The following is a 21,956-nucleotide window of genomic DNA, read 5'->3' on the forward strand; positions in this document are numbered from 1 at the left end:
CCCCATAATCAATATTTCCCCATTGAGAGCCTGGGGGAGAAGGACAGACCTAGGATGGAACTAGCCAAGACAACTTTGGTCTATCCCACATCTGGGAAGCAAAGGGGCAGGCTCTACACTGAAATCTGCCCTGTTTCTAATAGGGTAAACTGAAAATTCATTAGCTATAAAGCTCAACTAATAAAGCAATAAACACAGAGATTTCCTGTTCAACCTGTGGTACCCGGCAGAGCCTATAATTCTGGGGACTGAGCAGATTGTAGGTATTTGGAAATAGCCTAGAAAACAGCTGTAGTAATTTATTATAAATATATCATAAACATGCTAAATTGTTTCAAAATAATGCTGATTACTCCCTAAATGGAAATAGTATAAACTCTGTGTAGACTTAATGGAAACAATACAAGAACATTATACTTCATTTATGTACTTAACTAGGATTGAAAAGATTAATAAGAGACCGTAAATTTGTTTTTACGGTTCTCCCAGGGAGAACACCGAGACATCAGAAATCTATCCAAGTTGTCCACGTTGAAATGGTGGAGTCAATAAGAGAGTCATTAAAGAAAGGACCCCTCTACCCATTTCTTTTTTAATTAAAAGAGGAAAAAACTGGGTCATTTCTAATTAACAAGAAGATTTTTTCAAAAAGGATCCTTTAAAAAGGATCCAGAGAATGGATACAAACATGAAATTGCTTGGAATGTTAATTCCACCAGATTAGAGCTTTTATTAACTATCTATAAGCTAAAGAAAAAATTTGATCAGACTGATAATGAGCCCATAGGGAAGAGGTAGCTTCCATTACTACAGGGAACCCTGATACTACCTGAAAATTCCTCTTTCTGTATCCCCATGGCTTAGCACAGTGCCTGGCACATAGTAGGTACTTGCTTAATAAAATGAATTATAAATAATCATAATGATTAAAATGTAAAATTAAATGCATTAAATTATTTAAAAATTTAATTGAAAATACAGTTAATCAATGGATTGATTGAGAAATACAATTTGAAACGATAAACCATGCCTTGGTTGTTTCAAAGGATCATACTTACAAAGTCTCCCCACGCAAAGCCCCAATTTCCCAGAGAGTCTAGGGAAGCTAAGCGATTTTCCTGAAGTCATACAAGTAATAAAGTATCAAGAATGGATGCCAGGTCTCTGTCTCCAAATCCAGGGCTCTTTTTAACTGGACCACACTCACCTAGCAGAGTATTCCATTCCAAGATGTGCTTCCTCATCACATCACATCCTTCTTGGTCTAATGTCAAGAGCAATCACTATTCCTGGAATTGCTTGAGCTCCTATACCTGGCAACCCTGTCTCATGGTCTGGTGCTAAGTCATAACACCTGGGTCAGAAGATAGGGCATAATAACTAGCATTTATATAGCATTTTAAGTTTGGCAAAGTGCTTCACAAAGATTTCCTATTTTGTCCTTGCAACACCTTTTATGGGGTGGGCTGAGTGTTGCTATTGATTCCATTTTGTAGATGAAAAAACTGAGGCAGATGGTGGTTAAGAAACTTGCCCAGGGTCACACAGCTAGGAAAAGGGGTGAGGCAGGGTTTGAATTTAGGAGTTCTTGACTCTCTAGGTCCAGCATTCTATTCACTGCCCCACCTGGCTCTCCTATCACTTCATAAACCATATGGATGAAAATTGCATTCTATTAGAAGGTGAATGTAATCTCATTAGAGCAAAGTAAGTTCTTTTTCTCCTCTAGTTTATTACCTTATTGCTCATTATACTTATCTATACTGCCCAGGGTGGTTATCTTTTCTTTAAAAAAAAAATCCTTACCTTCTGTCCTAGTAACAACTCTAAGACAGAAGCTAGGCAAATGAGGCTAAGTGACTTGCCCAAGGTCATACAATTAGTATGAGGCCAGTTTTTAATCTAGGTCCTTCTATCTCCAAACCTGGCACTCTATCCACTGTGCCACCTTGTTGCCCATAGAGAAGTTATCTTTTCATAGATTGACAATTTAATTTCTCCAGTGATGTAACAAGTTTCTTAAGGACATGGCCAGGGTTCAAATCTTCTAACTCCAATGTTGTTTCCTACATGCCACACTGCCTCTCACAAACTTTTCTATAATGAAGCAAATATGGGAGAGAGAAGGAAGGAGAATCAGAAGGGACAGAGAGGGAGAAGGAAGAAGGGAGAGAAAGGGTGGAAAAGAAAGAAATCTAAAGGGAGGGAGAGGACATGCACATGAAAAGTTGAGCTTGACTAGAATTCAATATGGTCCATTGGGAAGAGTGTTGCCTGTGCTTAGTTCAAATTCTGACTCTACTACTTATGACTTATGTGATACTTAATTTCTTTGGCATTTAGTTTCTTCAGGGGTAACATGAGATGGTTAGAACAGATGATTCCAAAATCCCTTTCAGTATGGAGTCGTGGATCCTAGGCAATACTACATTGGTACTATGGTACATTACTTTCTTCTGTTAAACTTCACCTGTCAGTTGACAGCTTAATGGAAGCTTATTAGAAGAAGGTGTTCAATTTATACTTATCTGTATTTCTTTTCATCTTACTTTAGGCTGTATCCCTCCTTTAAACTGAGGAAATCAGCTGTGTGATCTTGAATAAAATACAGTTTCTGAGATTTAGTTTCCTCTTCTGTTAAATGAGAATGATAATATTTGCATCACCTCCTGGAAAGCGAGGGGAGTTTTATTTAATTTTGAGTTATTATTTTAGCTTTGTTCCATCCTAGTTATTTTGACATTAAAAAAACTCAACAACTAGCTCTCTGTTTATTATCAGGGAAAAGGTATTAGTAATTCCTCTAAGCAAAAGCTATAGTTGGTCTTCTGAAGTCTTTGTCCCCATCTCTATATCCTAATTTCCTCACCATTGGCAGAGGAGGGAAAGGGGGGAATTGTGGAGACGTGCTATCTCTATGCGTGTTTCCTCATTACTAACTTTCCCCAATCAAGAGAGAATTCCCTTGGCAACCTCGTCACTAACTCAATCTCATCCTTTCAAGTGACCTCTGATGCTTAGAGCTAAAAGAAAATAGATGCTTTGCACAGAATACAAATTTATTAACTTGATTCTCAAATTCTATGTCTGTTCAAGACTCCTAAATGGGGTTTTCTCTTCTGTATAGTTTAAAACATATTTGTCTGGAAGGCAACACATATAGAGTAGGGGCTCATGTCACCACTGAGAGGCAGGGCAATATGGCTTGTTTGTCTACCAGGTAGGGCAAATATAAGAGACAGTGTGGAAGTGTCCCTGCGCCAGTCACAAAGCATCAACTGATGCTGATGAAAGGATGAGAGGGCTTTGCCTTAGAGCACTGAAATTCAGAAAGAAGCCTACTCCTTTGGCAGCTAGAAATAACAGCTTAGAACTGAGAAGACACACACAGACACCCATGCCCTAAGAAGGGCTCTTTCTTTCCCCTACTTCCCATGGTATACCGTACCCCAAGAAAGTTCTGAAACCTGGCTCAGTCCTGCTCTGCTTCAACCCCAGGCTGAGGGTAACCTCTCACAAGGTCCTAGGGTCTTTGCCTATCAAATCCAACATCTCCAGGTCTCTCCTCATGTACTTTGGAGGTTTACTCTCAATGTCAAATTTTGCTGGCTACACCTCTGATCACCTTCCATTTAGCATGATCAACACTGATCAGATTTGAACCCCTCCTCTGAATCATCTTCCTCTTTTCTCATGTACTTTCTTTTAATATCCTCTTCAGATACAGAAAAACTAGAGGCAAAGCCTGTTATCTTATGATATTCCTCTCATTCTATTCTATTCCCCTCAGGATTTACCAGAAACTACCTAGGAATGTGCCTCCTGAATCATCATTCACATTTAGTCTCTTACCAAGTCAGCTCTTTTTACTCCATCCAAAGAAATCAGATAAATCACCTCTCGGCTGCATTTAAATCACCATGTCATCCCAGACCTGCCTTCCTGATGAATTAATCCCCTGCATGCCAGGGTGGCTACCGAGAATAGTCACATCACCCAAGATTTCTAGACATTCCTCAATTTCTCTCCAGATGCTTCTTCAGCAGATTAGTACATCAAATGCTTGTGAGAGAAAAGATTCTATCTAAAGAGCCATCGCTGTGTTCCTCTGTCTTATTCTGCCAAGCCAGACACATCCAAAGGCCACAAGGCTATATAGCCAGTCTTACATCCAGCCAGGGATAGTATCCACCCTCCTTCCTCCGTAAATTCTCCAGCTTCATAATATTTCCACAGTAGGGGGATTCCTGTTCACAAGCTTCAGCTACTCCCTATTCTCCTACATACAATGCTAGCACAGGTCCCGAGATCAAGGATTTAACTTTGTTGAAGCAGGCTGATCTGCAACAAGAGTCCTTCTTTTTATGAGAAATATCTTTTTTATTTCCCTGAAGGGTTAGGATCATTCATCTGGAACAGGGTGAGGAGGAAGTGTGCTGATAATCATAAAGGCCTGAAGGAAAGAAAAAGGCCTGGATTTCTCCCCATTGGGAATCAGGATCTCTGGGAAATGAAGAGACAAGGACATGTGTAGAGAGTGCTAGGTGGCCCATTTGGAGATCTATGAATATATTCCACTCTGGTGACTAGGGATTCCTAAACTAGAGCTCTAATCATTGTTGTTGTTTTCAAATACCAAAGTTTAGCTTTGATCCTGTTTCTACTACAGATTATGAATCCTAAAGTGCATTCATTCTGCCTTTATCATCTGTGCTCTTGTGGAAGAAAGCAGGAGAAATGTAAGGGGGAGAGTGAGCATGTTTCTGCCCATGGAAATGGGAACAGTGTTATTGTTACCTCCTTGAGAAAATGGGATTAATCAAGCATTTTGATTCATTTCTTGTAGAGCAGCTAATCAAGGTCTGAATGAACACAATCAGGGCCAAAGGTGAGATGAGCAATTTCCAGCCTCTTCCCCAACTCTGAGAGAAATTCTCTAGATGCTTTTCATGTTAAGAGATGTAATTGGATTCTTTGGGGGTAATATAATTATAAACCAGAAACAATGATCTGAAAACTAAAGATATCAGCTATAAAGGCAATGAAGTTTCTGGCTATGTAGCCCAATTGTGAATACAGAAAGGTAATAATAAAAATGGCAATAATGACACTAGCTAGCATTTATGGAGTTACGTGGTACTTTACATACATTATTTCAGTTGAGTCCCACAACCTCCCTGTGTTATCTCCATTTTAAAGACAAGGAAGCTGAAGCTGAGAGAGGTTCAGGGAAACATAGATAATGACTATATGAGGCAGAATTTGAACTCAGGTGTTCCTGACTTCAGCCTCAGATCTCTATATTCTGCACCACCCAGATGCAAAGAAGGTGCAGGTCTTCAACACTCGCTGACCATGAGTTAACCACTGAAAACCCAAGTATGGATTCTTTTACCAAAACTCTGGTAAAGAATTATCTTTGCCATCTATTGACACCCATAAAGGTATTATTTTTTTTTTTGCCACATTTAAATGAATTCCAGCTCTAATGTCTCTGTGGCTATCAAGAAAATACCAAGAAACACGCTTGAGCTTGAGGAAAATCACTTTGATAGATATGGAGAAGGGAGAGCCTTGAGGCAGAGATTAACTATGGGACTACTGTAGTCATCCAAGGAAGAAGGGATGTGGGCCTGAACTAGAGAGGTGGCTCTATGAGTAGAGAGAGAAGGAAGAGAGATGTGAGAGATGGTGTAGAGATAGAAACAACTCTTGGAAACTGATAGAAATTATGGCGTGAGGAGGAGGGATCAAGGATTGAGAACAATGTTGTGAATGTGAATGACTGGAAGATGGCCTCCCCATCACAAAGTGGTGCCCTCAACAGAAATAAAGATACTTGGGAAAAGTGGAAGTTGTGGGGGGAGTGACAGAATTGAGATCTGAGATGTAGCATATGACCTATCCAAGTCTACTCATCTCTTAAGAGTCTTTCTATCCCAGCCCCCCAAAAGCAGATGAGGCTCTTCTTCATTAATAATTGCAGAATTCACACCAATGGTGACATGCTACAGTCACAAGATGAGCTTGGGGAGGAGGGGGAAATCTCCCCAATGGCACCTGGGAAGCCACACAGCTGCTGCCTGTAGCAGGCTGAGTAATATTTATCTTATAATTGCCCTTGTGGGCCTCCACCTGGTTCATAGGATGGAAGATTGGGGGCCTGATTGCTGAGGAAAAGTGCAGATTGGGGAAATGGTGGGAGAAAGGGGTAGGTGGAGTTGTGTTTGAGACAAGTCCCATAGCAGGCTATTTCCTGGAGAATGATGTGAAACTGACTTTCTACCCTTCAATTGGTTGATCACATACCCTCTTAGGGTCAGGTTATTGATGCCAGCCCCAACTCTGGAGACCAGTTCTCAAGAGGACAAGATTGCACAAAATGCAAGAACATACTCATATTAACACCAAAATTAGATTCTTGGACCTTAAGACTAGCTCATATGTACCCATTTATCCAGTACCACAATAGAAAGAAAAAAAAAACTGGCATGAAATCTGTGGGAGTACAGTCACCAAAGACTCATCGTCAAGCAGGAATGACTAGGGACAGGCAATGGGTTTATCTATCCTCTGGTGACCCCCATAAAGAGATTCTGACATGGCAACTTTAGGTCTTCATGATGGGATATTTTTTACCAAACCAAACTGAACCTTTCATTAGTTTGTCTTTGGAGAAATGCCCTCTTTTAGAAATGTGTTTCTCAGAATAATAACACCCTAAAATATTGTTATACCTTGGGCTACCTCCCAAACTTCTCAACGGGTCGGCACACTACTTACTCTCTCATGAGTTTCATCTTGGTTTCAGACACAGTGTTGTTAAAAGGGCTTGGTCCCTGCGTCAAGACTGGAGCCAAACTGGTGACAGTCCTTGAACCTAGAAATCAATGCATAGACCCAGCTTCATTCACTTTAACCTCAAGGCAATATTCAAGGGCAATCAGAAAACATAAGATGATTCACCTTTGTGACAAGGTAATACTACATTAATTAAAGATGAACTTGATTATTAAATGCATGGAGAAGATTTCTTCCAGAGGACAGCAAGATTTACAGTTTTAATATGCACGAGGAACTCCAGGACCAACTGGTCCTTTCAAAGGATTGCTCAGAGAAAACCACATTACGCAAAAGGGTAAATGGTTACAATAAGAATAAAGAGGGCATGAAAAGTATATAGGAAAAGAAATGTTTTTTTGGAGAGGAGAATTGTAATATTGCCTGTTGTGTTTGTATGAATGATTGTGTTTCTCTTCCCTGTAAAATTAGTTTCCACTTTGTCTCATTTATTGGGGTTTGGGGTATTGTTGTTTTTGCAAAGGAAAGGAATGCTGATAGCTCAGGGAGTTCAGAAGCATTGTGTGGCACATGTCAGCATGAGATCCAAATGGGCTGCAGAGGGTTGGAGACTTGTTATGGAAACAGTGGTGTCTGCAAAGGACCAATGGTCTGACTTACTAAATAATCTCCCCCTAACTTAAGTACCCTAAGAAGCCAGGACAAGGCACGGATGCTTCTTGCTATGAAGACCTACATATGGCATTTTCCCTTTCCTTTACACAAGCTGGATCCATGGCTGCTTCAATAAGGTCAACGAAGCTTCTCTCAGAGGGATGAAGTCATGCCTTTATTATTTATTATTAGAAGTCATGAGTGAGAATTCCAACGCTGCCACTTTCGTTACCTCTGGAGCAAGTTACTTCACCTTTCTAGAAATCAGTGGGTTTAATAGTTTCTTCTAATCCTTAATTGAATGAACTTACCTATACCAATTACCTATAGAGGTCTCTCTCAGAACAATCATCAAATCAAATCAGTCCTAGTCTTCCTACTAAAAGGGCATGAAAATCTGTTGCTCTCCAGTCCCAGTCCCTAGGACTTGTATCTATATATCTCCAGTGCCCAGCACATATTCTATACTTGCTAATTCAGTCATCAAAAAATTGTATGATCTGCAATGTGGTAGGGTTAAAGGAAGATAGGATTGGGTAAGTTGAGGCAATTTTAACATTTTAGATCTCCATTTTCTATAAAATGAGAGTTTTTCTAAATAACTTCTAAGGTCCATTCTAAATCTAAATGATCCTATGATCCTTAAAGCTTATATATAAATATAGAAACTCAAACATATATAAATGTTACTATCACCCCCTGCCTTATGAAATAGAAAATGTAAACTGACTGAAAACTACTACTGCTTGAAATAGAGAGGATAAACTGTTCTCTGGCTGACTGTGACTAGAGAGAACTGCTGAGGGAACCTGAGGCTGCTTATTAGTAATGGAGGTAGAACAGAAAAATGCTGAGGGATGCTGCCACACAGGGATGCTGGTACACAGGGAACACTGCTCTAGATAGATACTGGAGGATACTCTGGGGTTTGCCTATTGATCCTTACTGATTGCTGATGGATCAATCTATTTCCTAACCTCCTCCCCCCTTCACTTCCTCCCTTTACCAACCCTCTCCACCCAGTTCTTCTTGAAGCCTTTGGCTCCTTCTCTCCCCACTTGAGTAAACTATAAAAATACTCCTTTCTTTCCTTTTCAAGTCAGGGGGTTTATTGGGTTAACAGGATGGGAAACTGAGGTAAGAGGGATGAGGATTTCCCTAAACTACAAGGATAATTTTAGGAAGGTTTGAGAAAGTATTCCAGTCACAAACTGTGACTATGAGATAGTTAGGGAGATGGAGGACAACAGCAGTTCAAAATCTTCTTTCTTCTTCTTCACAAATCAGCCAGGTCTCTCAGCTTAAACCCCAGAAAGAAACAAAATTCAAAGTCTCTAAGTTTCTCCTGGCCAGCTCAACACTCAAATAGATCATCAACTCAAAAGCCTCTCCCCTGGTCGGCTTCCACTGCTCAGAGCCAGAGAGGCAGAGACCCTGTCCCCAAAGCCAAGTTTCTCTTCTCAGTCTCAACTTCAAAACAGAGAAACCCCCAAAACCAAGTCAGCCTCACAAAGGTCTTTCAGCCAGGTTCAAACCTCCCGGGAAAGAGAGAGTATGACTTTCAGTCAGAGACAAAGTCCAAAAGCCAAGTTTCTCCTCTCAGTGTGGCCAGCAAAAGCCCCCAACTGTCACTCCTAGGAACATTCCATTGGAACCCTGGTTCTTGCATCTTGGTCCACAAGTCCTGCAAAACCTCTCTCTCTTCATGTCTCTATCACAATCCCCCCCTTTTGTTAGCAAAAAAATGCAACTTGCATTTTCTTTTCCATGATACCTACCTCATTAATAACAATTCTATCTTAACTCTTTGCTATCTGAAATATACTCTCCCCCCCCAAAAAAAATAACAAATCCTAAACTCATCTTAGCTGTTCTATCTATCTAAATACTAAGCTAAGAGTGGGTTATAGGAAAATGGTTTAGATAAGGGAAGTACATGAACATAGTTTTCCATAACAAAACAAGTAACATTTTCCAAATCATTACAATTTCACCAACATATTGAACATGCAAATATTCTATCACACTTAGCAGATGAGGAAAATGGAGGCTTCTGACTCCAAATACAAACTCTTTTCACTAGACCAGAGTGCTGTGGAGAAATGGGGAAGGATGCAGGGAATATGACCAGGCTGGATGAAAAAACTTCAAGAAAGAAATTGTTGTGATGTCAGTCCAGTCCTTAGGTACCTTTCCTGGCATTTTTAGCAGCCTTCCTGAAAGCAGTGACCAGACTGAAATGCTTACCACCTTCACAGAGAAATGACTTTGACCTTTATTTGCATAAATGCTGGGTAATTGCCAGCATCTCTGAGAGTGGAAAAAAAGGACCCTTGTCTCCCCTTTTTCCCTCCCTCCCAACCTCAACACAAAAGAGATCCTGGTCTACATAATACAATCAGAAGGGAATAGAAGACTGAGAATCAGGATTTTGTTGTAGCTTTTTAGATCCTTGGGAAAGTGGGAAATGAATAGCAGCTAATATTAAATTACAGTGATCCAGCCTTTCTCAGCCTAAGAATGGTTCCTCTACATAATGGTACCGTGTAAACAAGGGAAGGACTCCATTTAGAGAAACATAAACTGACTCACACTTAAAATTCCACTTTGGAGATCAATTCTCTCCTTTTTAAAGTCTATATGAACTAATGGTATAGTTTCTTTAGCATGAAAAGAATCATTTTTAAGCCATAGATTCCCTATAAGCTTCAGTGAGAAACGAGTTGAAATGCACTTTACCATATTTACTTTGTAAAAATAATCTTTAAAGTCCTCTTCTGATGATCGGCAGTGTGTTATCGTAGATAAAGCACAAGCCTCAAAGTCAGGCAGGACTGAGTTCAAATCCTACCCTTGGACACTACTATGTGACACAGGGCAAGCCACTGGACTGTAGCATGAAGGCTATGCAGAAGAAAATAAGCCCTGGCAGGTCCTACAAGACTGAAAATTCTTTTGAATAGAGGCCATATCTCAGGCATTCAGACATACCATCATAAACTCAAGAAGATTCATTAATTGCTACCCTAGCTACAAGGTAGGTGGGTGGGTGGGCAAGTGTAAGGGGTCTCAATCTGCTAGAGTGAAGACAAGGAACACCCACGTAGACATGATCCTGGGTCCCTGCCAGTCCCCAAAGAGTTAACAATGCCCAGGGAGTCTACATTTGGTCATTAAAAAAAAAAAAACAGTTACCACAGACCCCAGCTTGTAAGTGCCATTGGTAGAAGCAAAGGGAATCAGGGTGGTTTTATTAGGATTTACCAGACCTTTCGCAAGAAGAAAATAGAGATGAGAATGGAGGCAGATGCCTGGTCCTGTGAATTAATTTAAGCCTGGATAAGCTCTATTTCTTTTTCTTATTTTATTCACTGCATTTCTTGCATGAATTCCTACTCAAGCCTTCATTTCAATTCCTTATTTTCCATGGATATTCTCACCTTTCTGTTATTCTCCCTTATCTTTCACTCTGTTCTTTTCTTCATTCATTTCTCTTGGTCCTCCCCATTCCCCTTCTTTCTCTTTCTTTTCATATATCAGACTTTTGTTTTCTCTTCTCATAGCAGGAAGATGCTTGGATCCCCTGAATGGTTTTCTCCTCTGCAGCCCCTGCCCCTCTTTGGAAGACCTCCTGGGGTGGGAACCTCGCTACCCCTGAGACATTTCTCATTTGTCCCCTTCTTGCCTCTGCCCCTGCCCCCACATGGGTGTAGGTCTTCATCATCTCACACCTGGATTGCTGCCATAGCTGCTGATGGCTCTGCCTCCTGCCATTCTCTCCCCACTGCAGTCCTGTTTTCCATTATTATCAACTTCTCTCCCTAAGGTATACATCTGAGCAGAGCCTTCCCCTCACCCCATTCAGACAACTTCAGGGGCTCTCAGTTACCACCAGCATTAATACAAAATCCTCTTTTTTGGTTTTTGAGCCCTTCATAGCTGGCCCCTCCCTTTCCCTCTAGTCTCCTTCCACTTCATACCTCCCCACATACTCTGGGATCAAATAACACCAGCCCCTTTGCTGTTGCTCATTCTACACATTCCAACTCCTGACTCCAGACACTTTTAATGGCTATTTTCCATACTTTGAACTTTCTGCTCCTTCACCACGGAATCTTGGCTTCCTTCAGTTCTCAGCAAAAGACCTAGCTTCTACAGGAAGTCTTTCCCAAATCTCATTAATATTAGTGCCTTCCCTCTAATATTATCTCCAGTGTATTTATATATATATATACATATTATATATATATACATATTACATATGTGTATACACATATATATGCATATATATATCTTGTTTGTACATCATAATTTGCATAGTGCTATCCCACTCCACTGCCATTATATTGTGAGTACCTTGAAAGTACGACTGAGTATTTTTTGCTTGTCTATGAATCCCTAGAGCTTAGCACAAAAAATGGAATTAAGTCAACTTGTTCCACTTTTGTCCAGCTCAAACTATTCAGAAATTTTCAATCTTTTCTATTTATTTTTTACTTACTAAATAAAGTTCAGACAACTTTAGGTATTTTCCTTATATTTGTATTAATGACTTCTGAATTTTTATCTTAATATCCATATTAATATTTCAAATGGTAGCGTTCATCCACCCATCAGTGCACAAAAGGGCCCTTCCACAGCTCAGTCAACTATTTTTCATGAGTTGATCTGATTGACATTCTGAGTCAACGTTTTGTGGGCTGGTCCTCAGAAGGTAGATACACAATCCAAAGACCCAAAGTCCTTCCAGTTTTCCAGAGCTTACTGCCTCTACTGGCATAGTCCTCAAAAACCCAGAGTCAGCCTTATGCCAACTTGAGTTTTTGCCAGCTGAGGTTTTGAAAGTGTGTAAGCTCTTTGAAGTCAAGGACTATTTCATTCATGATCATCATATCCCCAATAGCAAGACCATGCTTGGCATAAACTTAATCATATGGCTCTCATCAATTCAGAAGTTTCTTTAAATGATGCATACTGCAAAATATCTCAAAGGTTTCCCACTCAACTTGATGGAAGAAACATCCAAGAAGAAAGCCAGCAATAAAACCAGGGGGTCAAATGTCTTTGTACAACAGCACCCACTAGGGGTCATAAACATGGTGGACAATTTGATCTCATATGTGTCCCTAAGTGGATGGGACCCATGATTGTATTTCAGCACTGAAAAGGTACTCTTTATTAAAAAGAAACTAGAATGGATTAAAAAAAATAGAATAGGAGCAGTTGGTGGCTCAGTGGAGAAAGCCAGGCCCAGAAACAGGAAGTCCTGGATTTAAATCTAGTCCCAGACACTTCTTAGCTCTATGACCCTGGAGCAGTTACTTTATCCCAAATGCCATGCCCTCTTTTGCCTTGGATCCAATAATCAGTATGAATTCTAAGACAGAAGGTAAGGGCTTAAAAATTTTGGATGTATAAAAATAGAATAGATTCTTTTAAAGGGTATAGGAAGCAGGGAAGAGACAAATTATAGACTGTATATGGAATAAATACTTTATATAGGAGGGAAGGAGAAAAAATGAAATCCTCTGTATATATTCAATAAAATGATTTCTTGCTTAATATTACAAAAATTTAACCCTCTGGTGTGGAGAGGGAAATGAATGCACTAGATGTAAAAGTTATATAAATACAAAAATTATCAATAGTATTAAAAATTCATTTCTAAAGATAATGTGGAGAGATATTGGAACCAGAGGGAGAAAATATGATGAAATACAATTTGGGTGAAGATCAACTGAGGTAAAAAGCAAAAATGATGTCATTATGGAGGAATGTTATAGACCACTGAGGGGGGAGGGAAGGAGAAGAAAAGAGAAAGAAAAAGACAGAGGAAGAGAGAGAGACAGAAAGAAGGGGAGAGACGGGGAGAGAGAGAAAGAGAGAGAGAGAGAGAGAGAGAGAGAGAGAGAGAGAGAGAGAGAGAGAGAGAGAGAGAGAGAGAGAGAGAGAGAGAGAGAGAGAGAGAGAGAGGAGAGAGAGAGAGAGAGAGAGAGGAGGGAGAGAGAGAGAGGGAGATGGAGAGGGAGACAGACAGACAGAGACAGAGAGAGATAGAGACAGAGAAGAGAGGGAGAGAGAGAAAAACAAAGAGAGAGAGAGAGAGAGAGAGAGAGAGAGAGAGAGAGAGAGAGAGAGAAAGAGAGAGAGAGAGAGAGAGAGAGAGAGAGAGAGAGAGAGAGAGAGAGAGAGAGAGAGAGGGAGAGAGAGAGAGAGAGAGGGAGGGAGAGAGAGAGAGGGAGATGGAGAGGGAGACAGACAGACAGAGACAGAGAGATATAGAGACAGAGAAGAGAGGGAGAGAGAGAAAAACAAAGAGAGAGAGAGAGAGAGAGAGAGAGAGAGAGAGAGAAAGAGAGAGAGAGAGAGAGAGAAAGAGAGAGAGAGAGAGAGAGAGAGAGAGAGAGAGAGAGAGAGAGAGAGAGAGAGAGAGAGAGAGAGAGAGAGAGAGAGAGAGAGAGAGAAGGAACAGGGGAGGTGACTTAGGGAACCAAGTCATAGAGGAAAATGACATTGTAAATGCTGAGAGACCTTAGCCATCTGGCTTGGCCAAAAGCAGAATAATTGATAAATCTGTGTTTTGCTTTAGTTATAATTTGCAGTACAAGAAGCAACAAGGAAATCTCTTCTGGATCCAATTCCAGTCAACAAACAGGGAGTAGCTGCTAAAACAGAAATGACTTTGGAGTAGTGACCATTCCATTATAGGATTCATAATGGCAAAGGAGAAAAAAGCCATGCATGGCATCATAGATTTGGGAGGCAGAGGATTTCAAAGTGTCATCAGAAGAGATTTATAGGCTCTCATGGCCCAATATTTCAAAGGGGCAATTTTGCCCAAGAGGAATTGGAACTCTAAAAAATGGAATTTTGAAGGATGGGGAATAGAAACTAGATCTATGATTTTACCAGTACAGAAAACTACAAGATGATGTCACTCCTGTTGATAAAGGTGAGTGTTTTATCTACAACTCAGGGTTGCAGTTAAGTGACCAGGGTCACACAGCCAGTAGGCAGCAGACAGAATTTAAAGCCAAATCTCTTTCAGTAACTCCTTCTCCACTATACCATGGCATGAATAAAAATGATTCTGATGAGGCAGAAAAGGAGGGAGGTACCTGAAGAATCCAATGTGGGTGCCCAGGACACTGTGAAATTAAGGTTTTATGAAGACATGTCTAGAAAATGGGAGCAAGGCCAAGTCAATGAGAATGAACTCAAAAAGAATAACACAGTTCTGTAATAGCATTAAAGCCCAGAAAGTGCTAAAGCACCATGGCTGAAAAAAAATGAAGGCTATGTTCAGAACAAGAGCTCTAGCAAATAGGATGGAGAGAATGGTCGATAATCAGCTGAACTATCCAATTCTAATTTTGTTCCTGTTTTCTGATGAGAATGATCTTTGGATTGGAATGCTTAAAATGAAAAACTCATTAGTAGGAAACCTAAGATAAGTGAGAGGGCAATCAAGCAGCAAGTAAATGGCCTCAAGGAGTTCAAGTCATCAGACCCAAATAAATGCATCATGGGGTACTAAAAGAGCCAGCCAGGGCTATGACTGAGCCAGTTGTTGATCTCTGAGAGATGATGGAGAAAGGGAGAGATGGTACAGGACCACAGAGAAGTCTGTGTATCCCTGATTTTCCCAAAAGAGAATGGATTCCGCAAGTTAAAGGCTAATGAGTTTAACTTTAAACTTTGTAAAAATTATAGAACAAATTATTAAAGAGATGGTTTGGAAGGATTAGAAAAGGAAAATGTTATCACTAGACCCCAGTGTGGCTTTATCAAGAACAGGTCACATCAAATAAACTATACTCCATTTCCTTAACTAGATAACTCAAGTGGCAGTTTAGGGAAATACTGCTGGGGTAGCATATTTAGATTCTATTAAAATAACTGACAAAGTCTATCATGCTATGCTTATGATGAAGATAAAGAACTGAAGAATGGATAATAGTAACATTAGCTAGATCTGGAATTGGCTAAATCTAAAGAAAACTCCTCAGAATCAAAATCAGCTTGTGGGGAGGTCCCTTAAAGGAAGACACTCCTAGATCTGTCTCTAGCATTGAGCTAGTCCATATTTTTATCAGTCACTTGAATGAAGGAAGGCCTGGGTGGAATGTGAACTTTGGAGGCATGGCCAATGGAGGCATGAATTGAAGTTCAAGAAAATCTAATGGGCTGAAATGCTGAGTTATACTAAATGATATAAAATTTGATATGAATAAAACCAAAGTTCTACACTTGGGTTTCAAAAATTAAATTCAAAAATTGGAGAAGGGTAACTAGACAATAACTCCTATGAAAAAGTTTGGGAGTTCTGTGTACCCTAAAGTCTGCAGAAGTCAACAGCATGACCTGACAGTCAAAAGAGGTTATGCTTTCCTAGACTTCATCTGGAGAGGCAGAGCCATGGACTAAGGAGTTCTGCTATGCTATGCTATGCTCTAGTCATGTCATAAAGGAAACAGGCCAGAAGATGGCAACCAGGGCAGCAAATGGACTAAAGAATAGGCCATGAAAGAACTAAAAACTATCAAAACAGTCTGGTCCTGGTTAAGAAATAGGGATAGATTAGATAAATGATATACAGGGGTGAATGACTTCAGAAACCCAGTGTTTGGTAAACCCAAAGATCCCAACTTTTGGAATAAAAACTCACTATTTAACAAAAACTACTGTGGACCTGGAAAACTATGGCAGAAACTAGGTTTAGATCAGTATCTCATACCCTATGCCAAGATAAGATCAAAATGGGTATACGATTTAGATATAGAGAGTGGGATACCATAAATTAGGAGAACATGGAATAGTTTACCTGGCAGACCTTTGGAGAAGGGGGGACATATGACCAAACAAGAGATAGAGAGCATTATAAAATACAAAATGAATAATTTTTATTCTATTAAATTAAAAAGCTTTTTGTATGAACAAAACTAAAAGGACCAGGATTAGAAGGGAAAAAACTGGGAACAAATTTTATAACAACTTTCTCTGATAAAGGTCCAATTTCTCAGATCTATAGAGAACTAAGTCAAATTTATAAGAATACAAGTCATTTCCCAATTGGCAAACTGTCAAAAGACACGAATAAGCAATTTTCAGATGAAGAAATCAAAGCCATCAATAATTATATGAAAAAATGCTCTAAATCACACTTGATTAAAGAAAGGAAATTAAAACAATGCTGAGGAATCACTTCATACCTGACAGATTGGTTAATATGACAGAAAAGGAAAGTGAAAAATGTTGGAGGGAATGTAGTAAAATTGGGATACTAATGCATTATTGATGGAGTTGTGAATTGATCTAACCACTCTGGAGGACAATTTGGAAGTATGCCCAAAGTGCTATAAAACTGTGCATATCCTTTGATCTGATAAATACCACTACTGGGTCTATATTCCAAAGAGGTAATAAAAAAGGGGAAAGGACCAACTTGTACAAAAATGTTTATTGCAGCTCAATTCATGGTGGCAAAGATTTGGAAATTGAGAGGTTTTCCATCAATGGGGGATGGCTGAATAAATTGTGGTACATATTGGTGATGGAATACTATTGTGCTATAAGAAATGATAAGCAAGATGATTTCAGAAAAAAAGCTGGAAAGATCTGCATGAACTGATGCAAAGTAATCAGAACCAGGACAATATTTTACACAGTAACAGCAATACTGTATGATGATTAACTGTGAAAACTTGGCTACTCTCAGCCAGGCAATGATCTGGAATAATCCTGAAAGACTTATGATGGGGAATGCTCTCCACCTCCAGAGAAAGAACTGTTGGAGTCGTCTTTCACATCAGTGTATTTAAGGTTTTATTTGGGGGCTTCGGTTTTGTATGAATGTGCTCTTACAACAATGAACAATATGGAAGTGTGTTTTGCATGATAATAAAAATATAATAATGCTTTAAAAAAAGGAAGAACTAAGGATGTTTAATTTGGAGAAGAAAAGATTTAGAGAAGATATTATAGCTGCCCATAGAAGTTCAAATAAGATAAATTAGGGTAAACTGGAGATCATCCTGGAAAGAAAGGATTCCTGTAGAAGGAGGAATTTTATCTGGGATTTGAAGGAAAGCCAGAAGGCAGAGATCAGGAGGGAGAAGAGTTCTTCTCATGGAGGACAGACAAGGAAAATGCTTGAACCAGGGAGACTGTGTGGGTGAGGCACTTCCCAAAGGCCAAAGTGCATGGGGAGAGGAGTCTAAGAAGCCTGGGAAGGTAGGAGAGGTAATTTACATAAAAATAAGACACTCAAATCACGGGTTTTCTTTCCCACCTGTAATATGGGACTGATGATGATTACAATACTTGACATTAACCTCATGGGGATGTTTGGAAGATTAGATTAGAAAAGCCCAATAATATGAAAAGTGCTTTAAGCTCTTTAGAGACAGCTGTGTTACTAGTGCAAGGTACACAGTGATTAAAGGTCACGTTGTTAACAACTGCTATTATTTGTTTTCATTCTCTCCTAAGCTGAGTTCCCCTTCAATTAGTAGCAGTTTAATAAGGGCTGACATTTCATGCTGAGACAGACATATATTACATGCCCCCACACACACACACATATAAATGCATGTGCATATACTGTGTGTGTATTTGGGATCTTTCTGGGATATCACTTCACCCTCATCATGACCTTCAATTGCTTTCTTCTTCAACTGTCTTTTAGCTGATCACCTCTGCTCAGGTCTCATTTCCCTCCCTCCATAGTCTTGTCCCAATGGCCATTCATTTCCATTGTACTTTGTGACAACAATATTCTCTTTTCTCTCAAACACTGAACTCCTCTAAAACTGCTCTTCATCCTCCTCATGACTCTCAGTCCTTCTCTTCTTCTTTCTTCTTTCTTCTATCCTATTACCCTAGCTCAATGCATCCTGACTTCCCTATCCAGTCTGGTGCAAATAGTCAACCATTTCAATGGCGCCCCATGGCCTTAATCTCTCCTTTCCACATCTTGTTGCTCTTCAGTTGTGTCTCACTTTTTAGGATCCCATTTGGCGTTTTCTCAGCACAGATACTGAGTGGTTTGCCATTTCTTCTCCATCCCCCCACTTCTGTCACCCCCAACTTCTTTTAAACCTGCTCTTACCCAAATTGTAACCATCAGTCCTTTTAGTTCCTCCCTTTCCTACCCTCTTCTGTGCTCTACCCTAAGCCAGCCCAATGGCCACCAGCTTCAATGATTCCCTCCCCTCTACCCTTGGAATTCTCTCCTCCTTGACATTTTCTCATTCCAGCCCGATTCAACAGCCACCCATGGGGTGAGCTCTAACTGGCTGCTCTCACTGTGACCCCTCCTGGTTCTGGTTCACATTGTGATTCTTTCCAGGTCTGACTCCCTTGATTCTTCTCCTATGCCCATTCCCACAGAGCACAGTCACAACCACAAATAAGGATAATGCTAATAGTTAGCACTTATAAAGCACTTAAGGATGTTAAGAGGAACAATGAGGCTGCTAGGAAAGTGTCATCAATCATTAAGCATTTGGGATTTGGAGCCTCAGCCTCGCTCAGACCCATGACTTCCTATCTCCTATCTGCCTTCATTCTTTATTGCATGCCTTTGAGGTCATTATTCTCTTGATATTTGCCAATTAATAATTAATTCATGCATGATTGATTGACTCAGATGTCTGCAAAAAAATTGCTGCCTGTCAAAGAACATTGGCTTACTTATAAATGTGCATTAAGCATGGAATGATGGTTGGAGAGTGGCTCAGAATCTGGGGAACCCGGGTGCAAATCCCACTTTTGACACAATTGCTCTAATTAATTAATTAATCACTTAATCTCTTTATGTAAGACTAGAAACTCTAGAGAAGATCATCTGCATCAGTTCAGAGTTTCCTCATTGAAAATTCCCCATGAAATCATTGGTCTGGTTCAAAAAATGTCCAATTTGACTTGCTATACCAAGGAGAAAGACAAAGATAAGTGAGACAGTCACCTGCCCTAACAGTGTGGCCAACACAAAATGGATTTACTCAGAGATGCCAAAAAAGTAATTGATAAGCACTTGGGCTCCCAGCTTCCCCATCTGGAAAGACGTACTTATAATAAAACACTAATTAAACTTCCAGGAATATTATTATGTGAACTAGCTCAGGGTTGCAAAGCTTTCGAACGTAGAAATGGTAAGTGTTCTTATTATTGGGTAGTGGAAATCACAGGCATAATGGCTTTTTAAGTTCTTCAGGCACCATTTAGTTTGGAATTATAGAAAAACAAATATGCAGGCCTGTTCGTCTATGCCCCAGCAGTGCATTAGAAGAGAGTCACTGTCTACATAGGGGAGGAAAAAGATGAAATTACAGAGCAATATGTTAACCATAAGCATACAAAGTGTTTGAGGCCAAGAAATTATGTTAGTATAACAAACTTCTGGTTGCAGGTCCAGAACACTGCTTACTTGTGGTGCCTGCCTTGGATATATGTGCTTATGGACTGAGCCAATGGGCCGACCAGACAAAATGACACCACCGAAGGGACAACGAGCCTTTTTGAGCCTCTGGATTTCACATCTATGGATTGTTTGATGTCGTTTGAGTGGCTACGGATCTCACCGAGGAATCTCTGTAATATACTGAGACTTGATAGAATCAGCCCATTGCCATCTCAGAAACAACACCATCTGATATATTTCACTCTCTTAAAAAAAAAAACAAAAAACCCTTACCTTCCATCTTGAAATCTTGGTTCCAAGGCAGAAGAGTGGTAAGGGCTAGGCAATGGGGGTTAAGTGATTTGTCTATGGTCACATAGCTGGGAAGTGACTGAGGTCAAATTTGAACCAAGAACATCCCTTCTCTAGCCTGGCTGTCTATCTAGTAAGCTACCCTAGTTGCTGTATTTCACTCTCTGAGAATTTCCTCTTCTACTCAGGTCCCTTAAGATATTCTCCATGTCAGGGGCAGCTGGGTGGCTCAGTGAATTGAGAGCCAAGCCTAGAGACAAGAGGGCCTGGGTTCAAATCTGGTCTCAGACACTTCCCAGCTGTGTGACCCTGGGCAAGTCACTTGACCCCCATTGCCTAGCCCTTACCACTCTTCTGCCTTGGAACCAATACTCAGTATTGATTCTAAGATGGAAGGTAAGGGTTTAAAAAAAAAAGTATAATTGAGTGAATTTCTATTGATGAAAGGATGGGAACCAATGAGTATTAGACATTTATATGAAAATTATCTGACCAGTTTTCCAAGTCTGGATTGAATCCCAGAGGATTTAAAGCATCCAAGAATAGAGCCTTCCGCGGACGTTGTTTTATCAATTAGGAGAAATTCTTCCCAAGAGGTGAAAAGCATAAGAGCTTATAGTTAAATGACTGTTGGTCACATCTGCACTTTAGAGAGAAGAAACTGAAGAGTTGAAGAGAAGAAAGTTGCTTTTAAAAAATGGGATTTGGTGGTTAGTACAAATAATGATAAGAAGATTGTCTCATCTTTTTGGGTCAGCATCAGTCATGTTTGATCCAGATTAAGTAGTTGTTAGCAAAGCTTAAAGAAAGGATTTAGGGGGAACAATGTTCAAAGGCCCAGTAGGTTAGGCATGTCAACCCACTGAAGAAGTCCTAATGGACAAAGAGGCTTCACAGATATTCTAATTATTATTTTGGGGACATTAGTTATGTGACCTCAATGTTTTCTGACAGCACTGTTCTACACCAGCCAACTGCTTGTTACAGGCTAAAGCAAAAGAAGGTTAGACTTGCTATGTTGTCTGGACTAGCAATCTATAGCACTGGAGTGTGGAGGTCAAGTTTTTGTTTCTATGAAATTCAGCTGAAGAGAAGAAACAAGAAGTTTCTCTCTTAAGGGATTTCCTTAAAGGATTAGGACAAGGTGAACACAAGATCATCAGTTCTAGTGTTTTGTTGTTCTAGGTTTGAATAAAGGCAGCAGAGAGAGAATGAATGAGCAAATGGGCAAATGAATGAATGAAATAATGATTGAAGCAAAGGGTTACTTCAAGGACAACAGATGGAGGGTTAAAATACCACATTTTCACATGCGTGAGATTTTAAAGGGCCTCCCCAGAAATCATTAGACTTGCTGAGCTAGATGTTCAAGAAAGTGCACATCTTTTCTGGGTCCTGCAGCTTGAAGGAGGAATGTTCACCCTACATCTAATGCACAGAGAGAAGAAAAAGGAAAAATTCAAGTTGGATCAGTGTCCACGCTACTACTTCTAACCACAGAGGGAATATGGGTAGGACGTTACTCCTTAAGCTGCACCAAGAAAGATCCCATTCCCTTTACCTGCCAGACCACTTTACTTTATGTTCCCACTCTTATCAATTAGGCAGAGGGTTAGCCAATGGAAAAGAAACCAACTCAGGCTAAACATCATAGCAGCTTGCTAGGTATGTCTTATTTTCATTTTCACTTGCGGTATTATTCTATGCTATTTGGTACTATAAAAAGTCTTCTGCCCATTAACATTGACTTTGTGTAGAAGTGAGGAGAAAAATACGGGCTCAAAAG

General features: G+C 40.0%; 1 protein-coding gene across 13 annotated transcripts in view; it reads right to left on the reverse strand.

The window, feature by feature from the left end:
* NEK11 (NIMA related kinase 11) overlaps nt 1-21,956 on the reverse strand; it is a 388,343-nt gene that overhangs the window by 131,887 nt on the left and 234,500 nt on the right. For 11 of the 13 annotated variants that reach the window (XR_001625257.2, XM_056800246.1, XM_007505104.3 and 8 more), the window contains one exon: nt 6,784-6,880. The exons of the other annotated variants lie outside the window; for them this stretch is intronic. Coding sequence is in view for 10 of the 11 variants with exons in the window: in XM_056800246.1 (XP_056656224.1) it covers nt 6,784-6,880 (97 nt within the window). In the remaining variant the exon portion in view is untranslated. The remainder of the gene's footprint in view (nt 1-6,783; nt 6,881-21,956) is intronic. 13 annotated transcript variants of the gene reach the window in all.

This window comes from Monodelphis domestica, chromosome 5 (genome assembly GCF_027887165.1).
Source record: "Monodelphis domestica isolate mMonDom1 chromosome 5, mMonDom1.pri, whole genome shotgun sequence".
In the NCBI taxonomy this organism is placed as follows: Eukaryota; Metazoa; Chordata; class Mammalia; order Didelphimorphia; family Didelphidae; genus Monodelphis; species Monodelphis domestica.